At 30.9% G+C, this 26570-nt stretch overlaps 2 protein-coding genes across 12 annotated transcripts; one reads left to right on the forward strand and one right to left on the reverse strand.

The window, feature by feature from the left end:
- Positions 1–142: 142 nt before the first annotated feature.
- On the reverse strand, positions 143–16780 carry LOC124949536. 9 transcript variants are annotated; one of them, XM_047494756.1, is made up of 21 exons: positions 16561–16780; positions 14450–14877; positions 13536–14052; positions 13213–13355; positions 12347–12614; positions 12002–12275; positions 10786–11918; positions 10525–10697; positions 10064–10442; positions 7808–9849; positions 7502–7730; positions 7196–7393; positions 6684–6758; positions 3557–6241; positions 3368–3493; positions 2917–3282; positions 2666–2795; positions 2486–2574; positions 2326–2396; positions 2081–2247; positions 143–1797 (listed from the first exon to the last, which is right to left on the reverse strand). In XM_047494756.1, exons 3-21 carry the CDS (start codon positions 13767–13769, stop codon positions 1133–1135), a joined length of 9447 nt encoding a protein of 3148 aa, XP_047350712.1. In that variant the 5' UTR covers positions 13770–14052; positions 14450–14877; positions 16561–16780; the 3' UTR covers positions 143–1132. The 9 variants fall into 9 exon arrangements, with proteins under 9 accessions (XP_047350712.1, XP_047350711.1, XP_047350717.1 ...); XM_047494755.1 differs by having other exon boundaries at positions 16412–16780; XM_047494761.1 differs by having other exon boundaries at positions 6684–6755; positions 16331–16780.
- Positions 16781–18383: 1603 nt separating this feature from the next.
- Positions 18384–25898, forward strand: LOC124949538 (hippocampus abundant transcript 1 protein). 3 transcript variants are annotated; one of them, XM_047494765.1, is made up of 7 exons: positions 18384–18717; positions 22058–22459; positions 22551–22772; positions 22905–23188; positions 23323–23614; positions 23755–23911; positions 24224–25898. In XM_047494765.1, exons 1-7 carry the CDS (start codon positions 18592–18594, stop codon positions 24328–24330), a joined length of 1590 nt encoding a protein of 529 aa, XP_047350721.1. In that variant the 5' UTR covers positions 18384–18591; the 3' UTR covers positions 24331–25898. The 3 variants fall into 3 exon arrangements, with proteins under 3 accessions (XP_047350721.1, XP_047350720.1, XP_047350722.1); XM_047494764.1 differs by lacking the exon at positions 18384–18717 and adding an exon at positions 19788–21960; XM_047494766.1 differs by lacking the exon at positions 18384–18717 and adding an exon at positions 19788–21960 and having other exon boundaries at positions 23755–23890.
- Positions 25899–26570: the final 672 nt, after the last annotated feature.

Raw genomic sequence — 26570 nt, forward strand, 5'->3', positions numbered from 1 at the left:
GTTTTCTGATTGTATACTTTTTGAAATCTTTATCTCACTATTAATAAAATTCTTGAAGATATAATAGATAAAGTAAAAGGTACTAAACACAATTATACTTAATTGCAAAAGATGGTAATAGTACTCAAAAGTAGATAAGATATATAGGATTGCTAACTAGTAACACATCACTTGCTCTTTAATTGAAATAGGTAAAATCGCTAGAAATACATTAAAGCATAACAGTGACTATATTAATCATATTTTTTCTCTGTTTGCCTCCATCTGACACATTCATACATCACACACACAAGTAAACATACGTTCTCTCTTCCTTACTTTCTCTCTCTCTCTCTCTTTCTCTCTCTCTCTCTCTCTCTCTCTCTCTCTCTCTCTCTCTCTCTCTCTCTCTCTCTCTTCCTTTTTTTCATTCCCTTCTCTGAAGCATTCAGTATACATTAACAGTTATACATATAATCGAGCAGAATGGCTACATGCCATTTCGATCGTAAGACTAGCTGAGGCCTGTACTAATATGGACTGTGCCATTTGAAGGATTGAGAGCATTTAAGGTCCTTTAAGCATTCCAGTAATGGAAGATTTGCTTTTAATATCGAAGCACAGTTATACAATGTAGAGGCCTCTATCCCCAGCTTTCATATTACCATTCAGAAACTTATTACGTCAGTTCAAAATATCCTTGAAATATTTAATTTCAATCTTGCTTCAATCGTGAGGCACATACCAAATATTAATGTTTTGCTGGTGCGCGGGTAACAAGAATATCTTCTATGCATTTATACGTAAATGTCATAACACATCAAGCTCAAAGGGCATCATTATTGCTGCCTAACTAAACTCTAGTCGGTATAATATCAGTTAATGAGTTCCTTAAATTTATATAGAGTAACTGATTTTATACCGACCAATTTTTTCAATGGGACAGCATTATTAATTTGCTCTATACATTCTATATATGCTTTCATATGTGTGCACCTCATGTATGACCGATATAATCATGTTTGGAGCATATCATATTAAAGGATAATTATAATAATACATAATTTTATAGTAATATTCAACGTTAAATAAAGAATGTATTATGTGGAAAAATTGACTGGAAAGTATAGAATATTTTGAATTGTGTATTGCGTTATTGATCTGCTTGAGGAAGAATAGTTATATTTTCAGAACAATGCTGGGGTTCTGTAGGAGGCGTACCATCGTGTGAGCTTCCTATTTGTGGAGTGGCAGGGGTCGCTGGTTGAGACTGAGGGGTTCCAGTAGGCGCATATATAAGACGATATCCAGCTGGTAAAAAGAAGCCAGCATGCGACGTGCAACTGAATGTTTGAAAGTTTGCTAACGAAGGACCCTCATGATATTGAACATATCCTCCACTTCCAATAGAACCTGATATTGGTGTTGGTGCAACTAAAGCTCCACTTGCAGAAGAAGTAACGTTTGTTGCATCTGGTATTATTGGTGTAAATTGACATTGATTCGAATTTATAATCACAGGATTATTTACTGAATCAGATGTATCAGAGGTTTCGCTTGAATAGTTGATATTCTGTTGTGCAGAAATATTCTGCATACTTTCTGAAGGCACTACTGGAATTGGGATAACATAAGCATGTTGTATGCTGGCTGCTGTTTGTTGCTGTTGAAGTTGAAGTGGAGTTTGTTTAAGCTTCTGCATGGCTAACCTTAAGGTTTCATCAGTATCTGGACAATTGCTGATGCCTTTTTGTAATGGAGTTTGTGGGGCTGTACTAAATGTTAAATGATCATCTACACCTGGTGCTCTTCCTTGTCCTATATTTACATAAATAGATATATCCCTTCTTTAAAAATTATGGTATAAAAAATTATATAATGAAAAGTTCAAATAAATATTTTTTTTCAGAATTTATATTAAAAATTTGCTGTAAATAATACCTTAGATCTTCTTGTTTTTTCTTAGACATACTTATATACTTGGATAAATTATAAAAATTTGTAGTATGTAGAATATATAGATATATATATATTTACATACATATTGCAACAGACTTTAATTATGTATATTAGTTTAAATTCTTACTATGATATAACTGACCTGCCGCTGCATTAGTAGCTACGGTGTGATAAAGAAGTGGATGATGTTGATGGTGTAATGCACTTGCTTGCTGTTGCTGCTGAATTAATAATTGTAGTTGTTGTTGTTGAAAGCGTTCTAATTCTTCTCGATGCCTTCGCTGGAGTATTTCTAATTCCATAGTTTGCCTAAATAATAAAATTTATTGTAATCTTTTTTTGCTATATATTTTTTTTTTCGATAAATATTCTTTTATAAACTTGTACCTTTTTATAAGTAATTGATATTCTTCACTTGGTGTTAAAGTTGATGCCCGTTCCTCTTTCTCTAATTGTAACTGCATATAAATATACAATTTTAATATTATCATTATAAATATAATAATATTAATATGATCTTTTTACGCACAAATGTTATTATCATTACCTCTGCAAGTAGAGAATTACTTGTTAATGTTGCTTGTAATGGGGGCATGGACCCTTCTCGATTCTGTACCATATACGCTGCCGCTGTTACTATAACAATTAGAGGATATTTTATTATATATATACATATATATAATAAATCTTAATGATGCATTATTATTATTCATGTTGAATATCTTACTTTGTTGTTCATCAGGATGACACGGTTTAATTTCTTGTTGCTGTATATTTGATGTAGCAGAGCTTGGAGGTCCTGCTACTTTAGATACCATAAATCTTGAAATTTTTCTAACAGGTTGTGTTACAGGTTTCTGTTAACATCGAGATAATATATTTTTAATTGTAAAAAATGGTATTCTTGTATTTTATATGGCATTATATCGCGCGATACGCGATTGTTTCTTTAAACAAATATTAGAAAGCATAAAATACCTCAGAAACAGAATCTTGTAGTTCTGTTTGTACGGGTGTGTTCGTATCAGAGCGAGACTGCACAATATTTGGTGTAACAGTGGCAACAGGTACTGATGGAACCGTTGTTAATAAATTTTGTGTTTGTTGCAACGCTGGTTGTATCAACGGAGGATTAATAACAGGTACAGGAGGTGTTAACGGTTGAGGCGAAGTTGTTGGAAGTACTGGACCTCTGTGATGAATTTTTGCTAATTCTTGTTCCAATTCCTGAAGGCGAGATCCTGGTCTTTGAATTCGTACTTTTATATTTTCTTTACTCGGACTCATGTTTTCAGGTCCTCCTTGACTTCCTGGTATAGGACTATCCAATGAGCCTTCCACGTGCTAAATACAAAATATAAGAGATTATAATATTTAAAGAATTATAAAATCATTATTTAAAGCATTATTTATTTTTTATGTAACTTACAGATTGTGAAGATATAAGCTGAGAAGAAGCATCTTGATATGTTATTGGTCCTTCAGGATTTGTCACCACACTTGAATCAATACCAGCACTCGTAGAATGTATTGTAGTCTGAGGCGATAATGGACCCTTTAATTTAAAAAATAATTATGTAATATTAATAATAGAGTTATCAAATTTGTAATATATTACCTGTACTATATTTTGTGAGGATGATATTGGCATACCAATATTAACCAACTTTTGTTGTAAAGAATGCATATATGCATCATATCCCCCCATTACTTGATGACTGTGAGGTGTAGCTGGATAACTTATAGGTGGTGTGCCAACATTTAATAATTCAGATGGTTGACTAGTTACTTGAACAAGTTTTTGATGCAAATCTGCTATTGTTTGTGGTCCAGTTCCACTAGTACTTCCCACACTGCTTATATCTGATACTTTATCCAATGAATTTTGTTGACTCAGTTTACGATGTTGATACTGCTGTTGTTGCTGCTGCTGTTGTTGTATAATTTGTTGTTGCATAAATAAAGTAGGATCTACAGATTCTACAAGTGTGTGTTCTGGAGTTACATCGTGACTTGAATTTTCATTTTCCGAAGTTAATAACTGACAATCAGAGCTCGTACGTCTAATTCCACAGCCACTAGAGCTATCATGAACTTCTGTATCTAATATTTTTCCTATTTGCTGCTGTTCTGGAAGTTTTAAATGTAAATGAGATTGATCAGATATAGAAGCAGGTTCTACATGAACTTGATCTTGAGGTATTTGCTGCATTTGTGGATGGACAGGTGCTACTTGTTGTAGCTGCGGTTGAGTTTGTATAGGTTGAACATTTCGCATTGCCAGATTTTGAGGCAATATATTTTGGTTAGTAGAACCAATCCATTTTGTTTGAGAAGACATTGTATGAGTTGATACATTTTGTTGCAGAATTTGTAATTGAGAATCAGTTTGTAATGGAACACTTAACTGAGCTCCCTGTGGTAAAAAAGATGAACTTTGATGAGGTAACTGCTGACTTTGAAATGGTTGTTGAACGTTTTGTAGGTTTTGATGAACTTGATGCATAGGTTGGTTTGGAAAATTTTGCTGTGTTTGTGGTTGTATTGGCAATTGACTTATTTCAGGTTGTATAGGTTGGAAATATTGTTCTGATTGTAGTGCAGGTTTATAATCCATAACATTTGTATTAACAGCAGTTGTGTTAATATTTGGTTCATGAGTACTCAAGCCATGTGGTGTAGCAGATTTTGATTTTGGATTAGATAAGATATTAGCTAAATTTTGTGCTAAATCTGGAAGTGTAGAAGATACCTCTTTTGGTTTAAGCACAACTTTATGAGCAGATTCAGTAGAAACAATAGGATGAACTGGCACTGTGACAGGAACTGGCATATGAACAGGTATATTTCCTGAAACATGTACGATATTTTGAGGCATTGCTTGATGTTGCCCAGGATCTTGAACTCCTTGTGCTATAGGAGTAGAACTATCTTGTGGACCAATTTGTACATGTTGTACATGTTGAATAGGTGTATTAGACATCATTGTAGAATATCTTTTATCTTCAGATATATTAGCTACCTCGATAGTTTGAGATTCTGTTGACACATTAGACGTAGTGGAAATATTAGAAATCCTACGATTTCTTTCATCTACATTGGACTGTTGCAATTGTTGTATAGGTCCAGAAAGTATCACATATTGTTGATGTTGTTGTGGTAAATATTGATGTACAGGTCGTTGAGATTGTAATTGATTTTGTTCTGTTTGCATATGTTGTTGAGTTACATTTTGTTGCACAGCAATTTGTTGTTGTTGTATTATAATATTTGATTGCACAGTGGATTGATTTTGATATTGTGTTTGCGTATTTAAACCACTACTCGTTTGTATTTGTTGAGATTGCATTTCTTTTTGTGATATTGTAGTGAAATTTTGAACAGTCGACTGATGTACCTGTTGAGTTACTTGCTGTATAATTGGGGTACTAGGCATTATAACATGTTGATTCGATTGTACAGCACCTATATTTTGTTGTAATTGCCCTGGTATTGCCATCTGAGAAATGTTTTGAACTCCAGCAGTTTGTTGATTAAATTGTTGTTGTAAAGTATGCTGAGTACTATCCATTTGATCTACAGGCTGTTGTAGATTAGGTAAATTTATATCAACGTTAGATGGTTGTTCTACTGTCATAGCTTGTGTATCTGAAGTAGTTACTTCTGTTTCTTCAGGTTTTGTAGTATCTCCCTTCATAGTATTATTTATATTTTCTGTTATACCAGAAGCTTCTGTTTCACTTGCAAGTTGTTTTTGTTCAACCACAGGACTAACTAAGAAGCGAGATATCTTGCGTATTGGTGCAGCAGTTATCGTGGACGTTTCTATAGAAATTGCATCGGATGTTGCTATATCCTTACTCAGATCTTTTTCTTGAATATCTATAATTTCTTTTGATGTATCATCTTTCGTTAAATCATTTGTTTGAGATGTAGAAGCATTCACATCTTCTACTTGATTTTGAGTAGATGCTGCTGGCAATTGAGCAATTGAAAAAGTATTAATATCTTCTTGAACGATATGAGTCGCTTCCAAAACTGTATCTGCAGATGTTACAGAAATTCCACTTTCTTGAGGATCAGTAAGATCACTTGGAATATTAGTTGGTGTCAATGTATCAGTATTTTGCGTAGATGTAGATGATCGTCTAGATGCTTCTGCTGATGTGCATTCAGTAACCCCTTGGCTATCAGTTGTTGGAACATTTTGTTGCTTATCCAAAGAAGAACTTGCAATATGTGATATTATTTGATCGATTGGCAACAATTTTGTAGGAGTAGAAGTGTTTGAAGTTTCGTCTCTCTGAAAAAATATAATATCATTTTTATGAATGTATTCAGAAGCTTTCAGAAAGTTTCGATGTACCAACATATATATATATATATCTTATCTTATAATATATCTACTTATAAATAATATACTAGTAATGAATGACAAATAGGAGATATATAAATTAAACTATCACCAACACACATTCACGCAGCACATACGCACGTATATATTTGATACTATATATATTCTTCCTTTCCTTCCCTAATTATACCATTGTACAGATGATATGAGGTGCTCTGTTGATATTAAAAAACCATTATGATTGAACTGATACATTATAATTTACATAAAAAATATATAGATACTTTGGTTACTCATGGCTCGATAAAATGAGAAAGGATACATAAATAAATAGGAATATACAACAAAATACAGGAAATGGGAAAAGGAATGGCGGGGATGATGAACTCACCGAACGGTGCCTACGATGGACTTTGTACGACGATCGGTGACTGCTTTGACGAGTTAGCGAGCCATGTCTCACCTGCTGCGTCCAAAACCACATATACCAATTATATGTACACTCTTTCTATTATATCCAAAACATACATATTTTGCACCTAATCGTTCATATTACCATCACGCTCAATGGCTACTTTATTTAACTTTCATTGCTAGTTACAATGAATTTTTACTTTTATCAAATTAAGGACTTTTATCCTATTTTCTATAATTTATATTATATTAAATGAATGTAATGTATAAAAATTATATCACTAAATTATCATGTGATTTTCTACATGATAATTACTTATAAAGTAATTGAACCGTATGTTCTATAATTAAATACCTTGTAAGCAGTGTATATATCTGCAAAGAAACTATTTCATAGTTTGTAGATTTCATTAAAGTACTCCATTTTTACAATCTAAATGAAATATATTATTTTCTAGTAAAAGAAGAAACTATGGTAGATCTTAGTACCTTAGCTGTATCAAGACTGTGGTCTCGATCTCTTGGGCGACGACTTGTAACTGGACTACCACCGGCAGATTGATCTGGTGGACCATGGGCTACTAAAGGTAAAGCACGCGTCGGATCTAAACGTAATTGTTTCACGATATCTTCAATTAATTCTATAAACGTTTCACACTGAGATTGTGGTAGCAAATTTTCAGCTGCCTGCATAATAAAAAAAAAAAAAAAATATATATATATATATACGTTATTATTATACCTACTGTATAAAGATTACATTCTGTAATATATTATATTCTGAAATGTACATACCAAATTGTTAGCAATATCAGTAGGTACCATGTCATCTCGGTCAAATTTAAATGTAACAGTTTTTTGTTTACTAGTATCTAGCTGACACTCAACAGTCATAGACTGTCCTTCTCCGCTACTCACTGACAAGACTGTTAATTTGATACCCGGTTTCTTGCGTTTAGTACCAGATCGTTTAACTCTACTTCTTTCGGAAGTTGTAACATTTTCTGAACTTTCAGAAATAACTCTAAAGCATGAATAATATATTAACATGCATACATATATGTTAACATATACATTTATTTGAATTAGATATCAATTTACCCGTCACTTGAAACTGCTGGTTGTTGTGGTACAGTAGTTGTATTAGCAATTGGTATTTGTTGATTATTTAACTGTTCTTGATGTATAGTAGATTGTATATCCAATGGCAAAGATTGTACCGATTCCATAGTATCTTGTTTAGTTAATGATGATCTGTCACTAGCAGATGTCTGTATAGGACCACTTATTCCTGATGTCAAAGGCATAGAAGTAGATATAGAAGTAGGCATAGAAATGGGCATAGAAGTGGGCATAACAGTACCACTTTGCGAATACTGCAACTGCACTACTATATTTTGTTGAGATTGCGCTTGATGACCAGTATTAGAGAGCATTGAAGGGGCACTTTGAATACTAGGCATTGTAGAAGTTGCAGCATTTTGTACGTGAGTTACTGGTACTGAACTTTGAATATTCATTCCTGATGGTATTTGTGTCTGAACTTGTCCAGTTGGTTGCTGTATATATGATTGAGAAGTTGCAGGAGCAGTGCTTCCAGAAATATTTGTATGTGAATAAATCTGTTGCGCAGTCTGAGTAGATGCTAAAATTTCTACATGGCCAGGTGGATTAGTAGAAGTAGTATATGTGTGAAATATTTGTTGTGGCATATTTTGTTGATATAAACCAGAACTGGTATATCCTGCACTACTAGTTGTATTTTGTTGATAATATTGCTGACTTTGAATTGGTGGAGAACCAACTGGATGTTGATGTACTTGTTGAATATGTTGCATCTGAGATTGTGAATATTGTACTTGCTGCTGAGGTTGTGGCACTTGTTGATGCATATGCTGTTGTTGTGGCAACATCTGTACTTGAGATTGTAATTGTTGTTGAATCTGATGTGTTAATTGCTGTGGTACACTCATTTGATTTAACTGAATATATTGTTGGGGTTGATGCATGTGTTGTTGTTGCATTTGTTGCTGCTGCTGTTGTATCTGCTGTTGCTGCTGTTGTATTTGTTGCTGCTGCTGCTGTATTTGATGCTGCTGCTGTTGTTGTATTTGATGCTGCTGCTGCTGTATTTGCTGCTGCTGTTGTATTTGCTGCTGCTGCTGTATTTGCTGTTGTTGCTGTATTTGCTGTTGTTGTATTTGTTGTGTTACTGGAGGAAACTGGGGTTGGGCCTGAACATTTTGAGGAGTGGAGCATTGTGGCGAATTCGCACTCAAATTTTGTGGAACGTGTTGTGAAAACTGTTGTTGTTGATATTGCTGTGGTAATTGCTGATATTGTGGTTGTTGTTGATATTGAACTTGTTGTGCAGCTTGTGTTGCTTGTTGTATTTGTTGAGCCTGTTGAGGCTGAACTACTGATGTCTGTTGCTGCATAAGTGGTTGTTGAAGAGGCTGCTGAACCAACTGTACTTGTTGAGGTTGTAAACTATGCTGTTGGCCTGCTTGAGAGGTTGATTGCAATTGTGGCTGTTGTAATGGTATTTGACTTGGTTGCAATTGCATTGGTACCTGACCTTGTATTGGTATACCCATACCAGATTGAATCTGTTGTTGTTGTAATTGCATTTGCTGTAATATTAACTGTTGTTGTAAAATATTTTCAGCAGATGTAGTAGTTGTATCAGCTTCTCTATCTAAACGTTCTTTTTCTTCTTTAGCACGTCGCTCCTCCCTTTCTCGTAATAAAGCAGCTATCTGTGATTTCAACATTTTAGCTACTGCTTTGGCATCTTCTTCTAATATAAGACTCGATTTAGCCATTTCTGAGGCAACTTCTTCCGCGTTATCAGTTTGAATGTCGAAATCAAATTGGATTGCTTCATTTTCTTTATGTTTATTTGTCCGTTTTTTTGGATCCAAAACTCTTAATCTGAATTCTACACGCGATAATTCAGCATCTGCTACAGCTGAATCACGTGACACCATTTCCAATTTTAAACCAATATCATCCGCGAAAAATTCATGATTTAAAAGATCTTTAACCAGAGGTCGTTCTTCTTTTTTCAAACGAATGCACATTTCGATAATTTCACGTACTTCTGGATTTTCTACCTTATCATAACTCTGTGGTTTAACACCCTATGTCGAATAAATAAAATTACTTAAATATAATTTATTTATTATACATTCATAATTATATATATATATATATATGTATATATATATATATATATATATACATAATTATTTGAAAATAAGGAATATTTAAATATAGTTTAATAATATGACAACTGACTAAAATTTACAAGAACAGACTGTAATTTTTGTAATATAAGAATCTATAAAAATTTACCGAAACAACACGTTTGTATATCTGCGCTGGACCTGTACATTCAGAGTATGGGTATTCACTTGTAGCCATTTCAAGCATACACATTCCAAATGCATAGACATCAACCGACTCATCATAATGTTCTTCATACATTTCTGGTGCCATAAATTCTGGTGTACCAATGACACTTTTTGCAAAACTCCGATTTTTTAATGTAGCCAATCCTAAATCACCAATTTTCACACTACCTGTAGTACCAGTGATGAATATATTATCACATTTTAAATCACGGTGAATAATTGGAGGAGATCTAGAATGCAGAAAACTAAGGCCTTTGAGGATTTGACGGCACCAAGATTTTACAACTTTTGGATTAATTTTCTTGAATCTTCTCAAATACCTAAAATAATAAATAACCAATGTCAAGACAAAGTTTGTATTTAGGAAAAAACTAAGAATATTTTTCTATAAATTGAACTTACGTTTTTAGTGTTCCTGATGTCATAAGTTCTGTGACTAGTACAATATATTTTCTACGTGTAAGCGTGACTTCCCAATAATCATAAAATCTAACAATATTAGGATGTTGGAGTCCCTTTAACATTTCTGCTTCTTCTCGAAATCTCAGTCTTTCTGTTTTATTTAATTTTTTCTCCTATAAAGAAATATCATATCTTTTTTAAATATTAAAAACATATTTGCATGAACTATAAATATTTTACATTTCACAATGCTTCACTGACCTGAAGTTCACACCAAGCAACAGCTACTCCTGTTTGAGTATCTAAACCACGATAAACAGTTTTGAAACTACCACGTCCAATTTCTTCTTCAAATTTTAGGAACCTTCCATCAGGTGAAATACCTATTGCTTTTTCTTCATCATCATCATCTTCAACTGTTTGTATTTTTGCTTTCATTAATAAATTGCGTACTTCTTCCATAGCCATTGCTTTTTGACTTAATTTTTCATCTGCTTTAAAATTTTCATCGAGCAAAGGGCCAATAAAACCTTCGACAGTCTCTTCTTGTGTAACTCCTTCTTTCTGAGAATTTTTCTCTACATCTGTTTCTTCTTGTAAGTTTGTATCCTTCATAACTTCTATATCTGTATCCATTGGTGGAACTTTCCCTAATTTACTCAAAGACTCGTGAAGTGCTTGAGCTGCTACTATATCACTAATACTAGTACCATTATCATCTTCATCATAAATTGTTACACATTCATCTTCAACTCTTTGTGTCTCTGTTTCTTTACCTTCTGATTCTATCACTTCTTCAGAAACTTTGGATGTAACAAATCTGGAATTTTTTACTATCTCCTCATTTGATTTTTCTTTATTACAGTCTTTAGGCATTGATTCCATTTCTAAACTATTTACAGTAGCAGATTCAGAGCAATTATTAGATGATTTTCCTCTTGGATTTGCATTCAAAGTATTTATGGACGTTTCTGTGGACGTTGTTGTAGGATCTACATTACTTTTTATATCAATTTCTTCTATTGTTTTAGAATTATGTAATTTATTAACATCTTGTGGAATAGATTTACTTTTAGATCTTAAAGATTTGTCCCCATCATTATTTCTTTTACTTGCACCAGAAGACGAGGATATTTTTTTATTGCTGTGTCCAACAAAATCTTCGCTAACATTATCTTTTTTCATTTTTGGCTCTATTGTATCTGTTGTGGTACATTCTGGAATTTCTGTTGCAGATGTGTCCTTCTCGTTAATACCAGAAAACATTTTCGAGATATTATGTTTTAATAATTCTGTGCACTCTAAATGTACATTCGGTTCTATATTCACTTCATCTTTATTTGTTCTTTTCGATTTTACTTTACTCATTGGTGTGGAAGGTGTAGAACTACATCCTGAATATGAAAATCAATAATATTTTTCATTATCTATTATATATTATTCATACATTAATCTATATATAAATATTAAATCTTACCCGATATTTTGAACACATTTTCTGTTGCAGTAATAGCCTCCTCTGCATCACTAAAGCTGCGATCATTTTCATGATCTAAGGAGGATGAATCTTGACTCCGAGGAGACGACTTTTCTGAAATACGAGCAGATAAAACCTTCTTCTTAGAAGAAGGTGAACTAGTTGCAACACCGTTGCTAGTTATAGACAATGAATCTGCATTTTGATCAGCTCGCTGCATTCGAATTTGCTTTTTGCAGATTGTAGCAGAAGAGCGACTTATGCCTGATAGAGTCTATATAAAGAAATTTATATTCATTGAAATTTATTTTAATTTTCATAATATATTTATTATATGAAATATACCTTTCTCTCAGAAGAGCTACCGGAGCTAGAAGCAGTTTGAGAAACAATGGATAGCTTTCTTTGGCGTCTATGATTATGCGAATGATTGTGAGTTCTTTGTGTTGTAACAACTGTACAAGGACTTCCTCCTTCTTGAGAGGCTAAGTGGCCCACTGACAAACCAATGCCACCCTGGCTGCTACCACCCCCACTGGCCACCAGCTTAGGACATAAACTAGACAGGCCACCACTGGTACCACCTGATGAACGTTGCCTGTTTGTCTCATACCTAAAATTCAGTTAAAAGTCATGCTCAATTCTAAAACTTCATTTATGTTATGCAGAATATTAAGATAAAGCTTAAGGTAGTTCCAAACAAATCATAATATAAAGACATCTAACACATAAACATAAAAACGATTGTGAGTTATTTAAATAAACTCAAAATTAAACTTACATAACTATGAAAATAAGCAGTATTAATATGATCATTTGTTTTAATTAGATTAAAAAATTATATTTTGCAAAAAATTAAAAATGAATGTGCTTTTTTTATGGAGCAAAAAAAGAAAAAAGAAAAAAAAGAAGTACAAAGAAGCATGTATATAAAGGTGCATTACACAATTTTCTTAAACTTAATAGAAATATACATAAATGTATACAAAATCAAACAACAAAAGAGTAATATAATATTTTAATGATATAATCTTCATTGTGGCATCTATCAAAATATTAAACTTATTTGCATTTAGTTATTAAGTTATTATAAAAAGTTAAGGTAGATAAACGTTAAGTTATACAAAAAAGAAAGAAAAAAAAAAAAAAAATAAATAAATAAATAAGTGTCAATGTAAAAAGCATGATTTTTGATACAGACATCATTATACCTGTCCTGCCTGCTGTGGCCAGATGAGAGAAGACCACGCACTGTATTGCCTATAGCTGCTCTCTTTTTAGCCTCCCTTTCTCGTTCTCTGTACCCACCAGATCCAGTGCTCACCTGATGTTCTTGACGAGTACTTCTATCAGTCTGGAAAAAAAAGAAAAAAAAGAAGAAAAAAAAAAAAAAAAAAAAAAAAAAGAGAAGAAAAAACTATTATGATCAAATCATTCTACTGAATAATATTTTAGGTATTTTTATATAAAAACTTTGAAAAGTAAAAGGAAAAAATTGTTAAACAACAATTGAATTACGCTATAACAAACTTACCTTAATATTTAAAAGTTTGATATTTAAATTAGAATTCGTGTTTGTTGGTACAGGACTCAGATCACAACGAACTCTTCTATGTGATTTTTCAACCACTGGTGACTCTTCCTCCAAATCTAATTGATTTCCAATCGCAAAAGCTTGAGTTTGTGTCAGCACAATATCTTCACTGCTGTGTTTCTGACTACTACGCACCGAACTCACTGCCTTGTTTTCATTGCAACATCTCGGCATTGCACATAACCAACTTATAAGAGTTTGCTGGTTAAAATGTTGATCAATTTTGAATGTTATTATTTTTACTTTTGCTCAATAGATAAGTAATTAATATTGTTTTTCTTCGATTTCTTTTTTTAAATAATTATGATGTAATAATTTCAAATAAGCTTGTCTTCAAAGATGCGAAGAATCGAAGAAATTTTTATAACGTTTCTTTTCCAATAATCTTAACTTTATACATAATTTCCATAATTCTTAAGTCTTAATAAATGTGTCATGCCAGATCACTTGATGAAATCTGAAATCAAATAGTAAAATCAAATTAAAAAATTATTAAAATATTAAAATATGTTAAAGATTAAAAATGAAAATATATCAAAATTAATTAAAGATTATATGAAATATAATTTTGTGCAACTATTTAGATATTACAAATAAACATAGAACACATATTATCTACGAAACAAAAAACTATTTACAAGCTATGTTCTTTCAATATAAACATAAAAAATAATATTTGCGTGAAAAAAAGAAAAAAATATTTTTTATATTAAATAATAATCTATGCCAAAATATTTTTCGACTACAGCATTGTTAATAATTGTTAATATTAAAAATACTATATTAATATTAGTATCATGGTAAAGGTATTATATACACAATTATGAGGTGTGGACAATGTTATCTATAATCACCATATAAAACACCTTCAAGACTCCAAGGTATAGTCTTTTAAATTATTTGCTGTCCTTTGTATATACCATTTTAAAACAAAAAGCTTGATATGACCCATTTAGAACTAAGTAACAAAAATAATCTGTAATATTAAGTCTTTTTTTAAACTGGTTTTTAACATTTCTTATTGCAGGAATGGCTTTTAATCCAATAGATTTGTTGGCTTTGTGTGCAATAATGCAAAATCAAAATTATTGACATTTTAAAAAAAAATACTGCACACAACGAACGTGATTTTTTCAGTTCTATTTTGCACATAGGACTTCTTGAAACAGTTTTCTGATAGTGAAAAATAAATAGATTAAAGGTCATTTGAAGATAGAATATTATCCTGTCCTAATTTTGGGTACATACTGCAACTCCTCATTGTGTTTCTTCCATAAATATTCTGTTCAAAGCAAATATTTAATATGTTCAGTATATGCAACAAATATAACATTGTATGTGTATGTGTGTGTATATATATAATATTACACATATATATATACATATATATATATATATATATATATATATATATATATATATATATATAAGTAATTGTTATATTAGTATAATATAAGTTAAGAAAAATATTAAAAAAAAAAAAAAAAAAAAAAAAGAATAATTTCATTATTTACTTTCTAAAATATAGGTTAAAGTAAATTAAAAAAGATTGTTTTAAATATATATTGATCTACTTTTTTTATATAGTTAAAACGATAATTTAATTAATTATTCTTTGAATAAAAATTTATTATAATATTTATTTCAATTTAACAGTCTTTTATATTATCTCAGTGCTTTTTACGAATGTATAAGATAAGTGCATTTTAAGTGCACATAATACTTTTGGTATTAACTGTATCAATTATGAAGTGTATTTTAAGAATATGAAATATTCTATATATATTTAATATATAGCTATTAAAATATTTAAAAAGATATTATGCATATGTCATAGAAAAAAAATGTAATGCTAAAAGTTTCGTTATAACTTATGAATGTATTACTATTAGAGTTGAATTTTAAGTATTGTAATGATATATATAAACTTATTATAGAGACTGAACATTTGTGTTGCTTATGCAGCTTCTATCTTGCGAAAATTTCTATACCACACAGATTATATAAATTTAACTTCATCAATAGAACAATGCTGATCACATCCACTTGCCAATAAATATAAGAGGAACTATCGTCGTTATTAGCACAGAAGTTATATATTACATACTATCTATAGTTTAAATCATATAGCAAAGATATGCAAATATTCATCTTAGTCCGGTCGTTTAAATTGCAACGCAAAATGTAGATAAATGGACCGCGAAGGAAAGGATTTACCACACTAAAGGCGTAGAATGTAATTAAGTATCATGGGACAGACTCGAAAAATGTTGACAGTATATAGTCGGTCGGTATATAGTACATCTTTACGTACATATATGATATACGTATCTCACAAGCACCATTGCGCCGCATGCTGTACGCACAGCGTATGCATGTACACACGAAGATAGAAGGAAGTAATACACTCGCACGCCGCAAATCAAATAACTGCACACAATCGTACACGCACATAGAGAGACACCGAGATAATGTGACATCTATCTCAAAAATATCGTGTCCTTATATATTTTACATATTGTCTAACCGTAAGAGTTTTAGAGAAGCGTAATAGAAGTTAAATTTTTTCTATTTCAAGAAAAATTATGACTTTTTCATATATTTTTGACTGATAAATCTGAGCGAAAAGACTGTTGGTACTTGTCATGCGAAGACGAACAGTACCCTCATACCAATGCCGAAGTTATCCAAGTGAAATTATCGAATATCCAGTTTATTTTTAATATTCTCATTACCTCCGATATAAACCTGATCATATTAGCTTTGTGGTGCACTGACAAACAGCACTCGTAATCCCTTAATCTGCCGGTACTCACATTTGTGTTGCAGAAAATCTCCCGACTACACCCAAATAACCACCATTTTTTTCACTGGTTGCTACGCTCTCTTGCGGTACTATGCGCAGTACGATCGTCGACATTTAAGTCGCGTTCCGAAAGTAACTGCTCGACCTTCGATCACATACCTTTTTTTTTGTTGTAGTTTGATGCGTTATTTGAAAGATTTCAAAAATCCTCTTAAATTAATTAGATCGTTGAAAAAATATTATCAAGTATGAACCACGTATTTATATTTCTCTGATCGTCACTAACCACGACCAACGGTCAACTGCGACAACAACAAACTGAGACTACCACCAACAACCAGCACACCAACAACCACTACCACTACCAACAACCATCACCATAAAACTGCGACAGTCACAAACTCATTACAACTACGACCAATTGCAAGCTGGATTAGTGATTAACTTGAAGTAACGGTACTGTAACGGTAAATGTCCACATTTTGACCAATTGTTCTTATATATCTACCTGAACTTTGACCAATATATTTATGTATATTTGTCAGTACTGTCGAATAAATATGATTAACCGAATAAAAACGACCATAAATTTATCTGATTATTTGAATAAAAATAAAGAGAAAAAGTAGAAATACTGATTTATCTAATTGTTTTCTAATTTTTTATCTGAAGCTTAGTCAATGTATTTATGTATGTTTATGGGTATTGTTGAACAGATAAGATTATCTGACTAAGGGCAAAGATAAACATATGATTAATTCGTTCTTAGTAGAATAGGTAAGGACTTAAAGTTTTACTAATATATTTAAATATATATTCGTGTATAGTATTTAAGTTTAATTATCTGACAAAGAGTAACGGTACTGCAACGGTAATTTGATAAAGTTTATGATCAAATATTCTCTCAAACGACTACGTTATTTATTATTATTATAAACTCAAGATTAATCTGTAAAAGTATAATATTAAATATATTTAATCGATTTTAATATATAATTCAAAAAATTATAAAGAAAAGAATGAATAACAATGATTAATGAGAATTAATCGGTCTAGTTGCGACGCAGACGATCATTCAAATCAGTGAATATTTCGCGCCGATAAGATTCGATGATACGAAGTTGATCAAATTAAATATATTGACGGAGAAAATATGTTAGAATATTTAAAATTAGAAAGAGCTTATATTTTAAAAATAAAATATTACACAAACATATGTAATTATTTACAATATCTGTACAATAAAAAAAAAAAAAAAAATATCGTAATGAAATTATACAAACTTACTTGATACATGCGTATATGTGATACTCAAATGATGTGGCAGCGTTAAGTATAATTTTATTTATATCAGAAATGTGTAACAAAATATTTGATTTAAAAAATTGATACGATAGATCTGAAATATGACGTATTATGTCATTTTGTATTATAGTTGTATGTAAGACAATTTAATTTATACTTGAAAATATATAGAAAATATATATCTTCTGTAAATCGATTTATAATGCACTTTAAAAGACAAAAATGAAGATTTTCATTTTACAATTAATATCAATGATTATATTTGCGCCATCTACGTTGCATAAACGTATTAGAAACGGTACGAATGTTTATAAAATTTCCCTAAACTAACTAGGGGGTTTGACCAATTCGCATATTCGATCGCTGCAATGTCTAGGGAAATAATACAAAAGATAAGATTATTTAGTAAAGATCTCTTTACCACTAATTTTTAATAAGATGTACGTACAATTTTCAAGGTAATTCACAATGGCATTATATAGAATGTATTATTTTAAATGATTATTTAAATTATAGTATATATAGGATCGAACGAAATATAAATAAGAATAAATAAATTAGCCAATAAGATATTTAACATTATAAGACCCAATTGTATAAATATTATTTCGTGCGATTGTAAGAAGCGCCATGCGGCTTGAACACAAGTACGCGTGTTGCTTTCCCGCGTGCAAATAGAAAGCATCCACCGTTGTGCGCTAGTAAGTGGATGTTCCTACATCGAGCTACGCCGAGTATGTGCATACGGTAGTTCGTGGCTTGGTGTTATGTAGGATACTGTCATGAGAAGAATTTGAAGCGAAAGTTTTGTTTTGTGTTCAAAGTTCAAAGGCGATAATCATTGGTAAAATGACTCAAACGGTGAAGGCTATTTTGTAGGGATTGATGAAATTAAAGAAACGAAAGAGTCTGTGCGCGCAGTGCATGAATATGCCCGCCAAGGTCTCAAAGAAGGTCGTAGGCATGATCATACGAAGCCGAAAGTCCATCATGAAGGATGGAGTCATTACGGTACTGAAAATTTCATTGAATTACATTTTAACGCACACAAGTGGTTAAAGTAATCTATGATCCCCCTATATTTTATATTTAATTGTCTTCTGGAATATTATGAAATCATAGAATGAGCACGAACAGTCTATGTAAAGGTCTATGTTTACTATTTTACGTACAATTTATAATTATTATATAGAATATTTTCTCTTTTCAAATATGTTTAACAATCTTTAGTTTAACACAATATTATTATACATTTGAAATTCATTTATTTTCAAAAGAAACAGTAAAACATTTTGTGATATTTATAAACACAACTTACTTATGAAGATTATATTTCCTTTGTTTATTTTATCTTTTTCTTTTATATAGTAACAAAGAAGTTGTTATTTTTCTATTGATTTCATTATATCACATTATACATGGAGTATTTATTTCTTTTTTGATTGATCTTGTAATGGTATATAAATATTGTTAAGAACATTATCATATCTCTTCAAAAGACATATTCTTCTTTCATTTGTATGATATATTTCTACAGTACTGTTTTCTTTTAATTATAAGATAAGGATGGTACAGTAAAGAACATTAGTAAACAAAGCTACATCATGCTTCTTTTCCAATCCTGTTGAAGCATCTGATCTTAAGGGTTTTAGTTCTTTTTTTATTTCCCTTAAAGTTTTCATCTATAATATTATTTAAATAGATTTGTTTGTTTGTTTGTTTTTTTTTTTTAGTTTAACTCTTTCTTTTTAACTTGTTTTATTTTTTAAAACTTAAGAGTGACATTCGTATTATTAGGAAAATTAGATAAACTAAGTAATCAGTACAATATGGCAATGAAATTTTTTTCTAATCTATTGACATGAATTTCTTAAAAAAAAAAAAATATATATATATATATGTTACATAAAGTATAATCTCGTTAATTAATTAATAAATTAAACAATAATATAATATATAATTTATATTATAATATCGTATAAAATAAAAATGTTAAAAGTGTGATGTAAAATGGGAGAAAAGAAGAATGGGAGAGAGAGAGAGAGAGAGAGAAAGAGAGAGAGAGAGAGAGAGAGAGAGAGAGAGAGGGAGAGAGAAAGGGTATCAAAGTTATAAAGATTAGTTAAGACGATATAAGAAAAAGAAAATATTATGAATAGTTGTCGCCATTCGACATTATTAAATCGATCGTACTACGGCTTTCTGTATAATAAAGTTTCCGTGTATATTGATCGGTGACAACTAATCGCCACGTACATACACGTATGCAGGTACAATTTTTAACGTGCATTTATCAAAAACATGACACAGAGAGATATAAACTTCTCCTGATTACTGAGAATAACTTTATTTTGTAAAGGGCAATGGTTTGGTACGTAATCGAAATCAGTGATTGAATACCATGAAGTGGTTATGATACTCCTGAAGTTATATCGAATCGAAACTGTTACGATGAATAGAGTATAGAATGGTACAAGAGTAGTAGAGTGGGGATCAGTGGGAGAGAGTTGCAATGCAGTGGTTTGTGTTCTCGCGGATATTTTCATATAATCATAATCAAAATAAGGAAAATTTGTTAAATACCAAACTTAGAAAATTTCTTTTGAAATATGTGATCGTATGTAATTTAATGGAAATTGTATCGATTAATGTACGGGACTTTGAAAGACGTTAGGGAACGAAATGGAGTATGCCTCCACCCGACGTAAAAATTGGTCTTCGATATGCGTGTTACGATTTCTAAAGAGATACGTCAATCGTTGAATATTTTTGATATTCTCGGAAATTCAATTTTCGTAAACGGACATCGTGTAATCCTATATCGGACATTAATTGTCGCGATTGCGGAACCGCATGACGTCACGCCTCGACCGTGAGTTCCGAAGTCAAGGCTGCAGAGGTTCACCTGTCAAAAGATATCGGAACATTAAGATATTTCATGCCAATTCGGAAATTTGCCCTGAATTTTGAAATATTCACCGATGTATCGTATTATCGAATTATATCGTGTCCTAAGATTAAACGATACAAATTGCGAAAAAAATTTGTAAAAGGGAATACTACGCAGGATAATTATTGGCAGGCTTTAAAAAAATTTTTATCAGCAAGCTATGTACTATTGTATAAGAAGGATCTCTGGTATTTATATGAAAGTTTATTCCTTATTGAGTGTGATTATCATATACGAAAAAGCAGGAAATATTATAAAAATGTGTACGAGCAGATGATTTATCGTTCCAATTTGAGGGATCATAAAAAAAAATTCAAAATTATAAGAATAAAATTTCACAAAGATAAAGATAAATGAGTTGAAATGTGCGTTGCACTGCCGATCAAGTAATTTTTGATGCTTCTTAAGCGGTCACAGAAATAAATTCTGGCATTCATAGATAAGTGAAAAAGCTAAAGATAGCCATCCTTTTAGATATATCCTTTTGCTTCATTTCTGGAAAGAATTAGCGTTCTTCGTGGCACTGATGTGAAGTGATGTTCCTTTTTAAAGGTTGTACAAAAAACTTGCAAAGAATACTCATTTGCACTTATAATGCTTGTGATATATATTAAGAAATAAGTTAACTCCATCAATAATGAAATTTACTTCTTAAATGTAATATAATTACTTAAGATACAAAATAAATTAGCACAAAGAACATGGTGCTTGACTTAATCAGTTATATAAAATAAACGTAAGAAAGGAAAGATAAACTTTATATGATCTGAATATTTGGTCAAAGAAGACTGTGAAAATTGATCACACAAATTGCTTAAGAAAAGTGCGTGCACATATATAAATGTACTTATAAATAAATATATCCGATGTGGTATTATTATTCGGTGTAATTTATATTCAAAGATAATGCAATAAAATTATATTCATAACATGATCTTAACGAATAAAAGTGTGATTAAACAAAAGTATGAGAAAAAATATATAGACAAAGATACATTTTTAAGATTTTAGTCTACAAAAGGTTGAGCGCGTAATTTTTTCAAGTTAAGTCAAAGATTTATGAGATGCAAACAAATATTTGTATTATATGGATTTCCACGAAAGATAAAATGATCAAGTAAATAATTAAGTATGAGAAAAAATACGTATAGTAATAATTCTTAGGGGTCATGCCCCCTGGGGCAAAAGGGGGAGCAGAGGGCTTGGGCCCTTCCTGTTCTGATATTCACAATAGTCAAGAACATGCTATTGCAAAATTTACACCTCCTCTTACATTTGTCCAGCAATGCTACAGGCACCTTAAGGTTTCATTTTACGATTTATAATTCCATTATTTCTAATTCTATAGCTGATAATAAATTATTGCTATTTAATAATATTATATATTCTTTTATTTCACAGAGTTCTGGAGTAGGAGAGGCAAGCGTATATCATGCATTGGTTGTAATATTTTTGGAATTTTTTGCATGGGGTTTATTAACCATGCCAATCATTTCTGTATTAAATGAAACATTTCCGGATCATACGTTCCTCATGAATGGTTTAATAATGGGCATCAAAGGGATTTTATCTTTCCTTTCGGCACCATTAATTGGTGCTTTATCAGATGTGTGGGGTCGAAAATTTTTCTTACTTATCACAGTGGCCTTCACCTGTGCACCAATTCCACTAATGAGCATAAACACATGGTGGTTTTTTGCTATGATTTCAATAAGCGGTGTTTTTGCTTGTACTTTTTCTGTAGTATTCGCATATGTTGCCGATGTTACAGAAGAAAATCAAAGATCATTGGCATATGGTTTAGTAAGTACTATTTTTTTTTTATATCACATTTTTTTAAAAGCCAAGAATATCTTTTTAACTACATCTTCATAAATTAATTTAATCGTTATAGGTTTCTGCAACTTTTGCTGCTAGTATGGTAATTAGCCCAGCTTTAGGAGCTTATACCATGACAAAATATGGAGAAAATTTGGCAGTTGCATTAGCAACAGCAATTGCAGTCTTAGATGTTTTTTTCATATTAGTAGCTGTACCTGAAAGTTTACCTGAAAAAGCAAGACCACCAGCACCCATATCTTGGGAGCAAGCTGATCCTTTTGCAGCCTTAGGAAAGGTAATAAATGTCTAAGAAACTTGGCAGCATATTAGAATTTCTATTATTAGAAATTTCTATTATTATTTTTAGTATTATGTCACATTTATAATTATTATTATTAATCATTGTGGTATTTTTTTATTATATCAGGTTGGAAAAGATCATACAATTTTGATGCTGTGCGTCACTGTGTTCCTGAGTTATCTTCCTGAGGCAGGTCAATATAGCTGTATTTTTGTCTACTTAAAATTGGCTATGGGATTTTCTGCTGCTATGGTGGCATGGTTTATCGCTGTGGTTGGAATATTAAGTGTGGGGGCTCAAATAATACTAGGACCTTTAATGAGAACCCTTGGTAGTAAACATACTATAATGTTGGGCCTTTTGTTTGAGATGTTACAACTCATGTGGTATGGCTTCGGTTCACAAACATGGTAATGTCACTTTTATAGTTATTTTCGTAATTAATTATATTTCCTGGAACATATCATTACTTTATATGGATTAATTTTTAAAGGATTTACGGTTATAAATATAAATTATTGTATAAATTGATTGCAATTTCAAGGATGATGTGGGCAGCAGGAGCTCTAGCATCTGTGTCAAGTATCACATATCCTGCAATTTCTGCATTTGTATCTATGCACTCGGATGCCGATAAGCAGGGTTTGGTACAAGGAATGGTGACTGGAATGCGTGGTCTCTGTAATGGTTTGGGACCTGCAATGTTTGGTGTAATATTCTATCTTTTTCATGTTGATCTCAATGACGATACACCCTCTCTCCCCTTAAAACCATCTCTTTTGGATGAGAATAACAGAACGGGAACTGCCACACAACACCTTGATATTATGCCCCAGGTACTTCTTGATAAGTTATAAAGTATTGATATATCATATTGTATTAATGTTATATATATATATATATATATATCTAGTTGGCATACAATAATTATGATACAATATTTATTGGAGACAAAATTAAAAAATATTTTTTTCAGCTTGTACCAGGTCCGCCATTTGTATTTGGCGCATTACTAGTGATTTGTGCATTGCTGGTTGCTGCATTCATCCCTGAAACTACCACAATGGCAACAGGAGCATTACATCATCCATCCACCTCCCGGAGGCCCTCCGGTAAATACGCATATCAGAAATGTACGTTACAGGTTGCCACATACACTAAAAAACAAATGTGTTTGGTGGTGGGTTTATTTGGAAGTCATTGCTTCAGGGTTTTACATTGAAAGTAATATATATTTGCTAATATTAATAACTGCAATAATATTTAATTAAGTATATATTTTTCATTGCTTAGAAATAATTACTTTTAAAATATGTAATATATATGACTGTACACACGTACGCGCGCGCGTTCATATTATCGATAAAATATATTAATTACAGATAAAAATGTTTCATTTTATATTCGAAAAGATTTATTTTAAATCAATAAAATATTTTTTACAGGTTTATCCTTGGACGTTCATTATGAGCCAGATAGGATGGGAAGTGGAAGAGGAAAGGTAGGACCACTATCACCACTAGTCGACAATTGCAACTCTGCTGCACTATAGCTGCTGATAAATTCAAAGACAGTTATTGTTCATGGGCAAGATATGTATTCTCACAAAATGACGAAACATTAATCAGTGAAGTGGTCACCGGTGTAAAGTGCACCAACTTCAAAGAGATTGTAATAGATTTGTCTATAATGTATTATACTATTTCTTTAAGTCATTAACTAAGCTTGATTTTAGGACTATCAATCAACTTAATGTTTAGGTTGTAATTTCCACAAGCAGTGCTTGTGTGACTAAGAAAGGGTTCTTCTTCAAAGCAGATACAGCCCTATTTGGAACAGAGTTTTGTTATATATATATATAAAAAGAAAAAAAAAAAAAAGAAAAAAGAAAATGAAGAAAAAAATCAAGTTGCTCTGTTCTTTTAACAATTCTTGAATTGAATTATATTATATTAGAAGTCAGCAATTTTGAGACAACAATCATTGATCACTAGTTTGCGTAGCTTGCCAATAGCAATGCAGCACAAAATGGCAAGAAAAATGACAGTATTTTTAATAGACTTCTAAGTTGTGTCATATCCTTTATTTGAGTACCCTTTTATTGATTTAATATCTAATACAAAAAGGAAAACATGCAAATTTAATTTTTATTAGCTAATCGCTATATGATAATACACTTTGCGGATATACATTACATTGTAATGTCTATGAGAACATCCATTAATCATGCAAAAACATTAGGATGAAAATGGTAAAAAGTTTCATTTATTTCTTTCATGATACTCACACATTCCTGATAATAAATATGCAGTATATTCATAATAGAAAGTCACTGCTTTATATTGTAGAAAACTTTGAAACCTTGAATACTTTTACCCCATTAGAAATTATATTTTTGAATACATAAACGTTTTCTCTTCTATTGTTGTCATAGCTACAATATTTAAAATGCGTAAATTTCACCAAAGTTAAGAGGTATGTTGTGTAATATTTTATTGTTTTATTATGAACATAGGTAATTCTATCATAGTGTTCATTATCAAGTAGGAGTAGTTGCGCACTTCTGTCTTTTTAATTAATTTATACACGATGATAACTTAATTTAAAGCATTTTACAGAATGTGTGAACTACTTTTTTTTCTGCACAAAATATCTATCATTTAGTGATTATAAATTGTCAGCATGAATGAAAAGGCCTTAATGAATATAACACAATTTATATAAATTTTGTCATCCTAAGGCAACAAGAAAAATTAAAGAAATTCTGATAAAACATTATTGTCTAGCCCTATTTTTAATTAAAAACTTTTAATATGACCAAAGCGTTGATCATATATAAATTTAGTATTATATCATCAGCATTCAGGAATGTATTGGTAGAATACTTTATCTGTACACTGTCTCAAATTGTGAATGGCTCTGTTAAATTCAAATATTTTGTGTTTCTTAAGATTTTCAATAACAAATTAAATCATTAGATGAAATTATTTTTAGATAATTTATGATAATGAACATGAATTTTCAATTCATATCTGTATATATAAAATTTATCGAAGTTGTATTATTTCAAACAATATTTTACTTTAAGTACTTGGAATATAACACTTTCAATTGGTTGCATATATCATTCTTGCCTGGCTTGCATCAGATTGCTAATGCCATTATTAAAAGAAATAAACTAACAATAAGAATAAAAAGAAAGACATTTGGTCTTTTAATGCCAAAGAATGAGAAATAAAAGAAAATTGTTTTGGAAACTATGGTGGATATAGATAAGAAAACAATATATTTCTGCAGAAAATGTTGGATATGCCAGTAAGACATACACTTTTATATGATCTCAACTTTCTCCAAGAATTTTTCTGTTTTCTAATTTAATAATGTTCCATTTAATGACTGTTTCAGAGTTGAGTTAAAAAGTTTTGAAATTACTATTGACAAAGTAATGAAACAAATTGGAGTAGTCTATTATACAATTTCTTTTTCCTTTTTTTCGTTATTTAGATGAAAATTAATTTTGTATATATATATATATATACAAAATTTTGTATATATATATATACACAAAATATATATATATATATATATATATATATATATATATATATACAAAATATATATATATATATATAAGGAAAGCTTTTGCAAAATATAAAATTGTTCTATATTAATATTAAAATTGAGCAGCAGATTTCTTGGAGAATGCAAGTATAAATAGTACAGACACAAATGTACACTGTTGTTGTGTTAATTCCTAGAAATCCTTTAGTAACATGCTCTTATTCACTGGAG

This window comes from Vespa velutina, chromosome 5, assembly GCF_912470025.1.
Source record: "Vespa velutina chromosome 5, iVesVel2.1, whole genome shotgun sequence".
Taxonomy (NCBI): domain Eukaryota; kingdom Metazoa; phylum Arthropoda; class Insecta; order Hymenoptera; family Vespidae; genus Vespa; species Vespa velutina.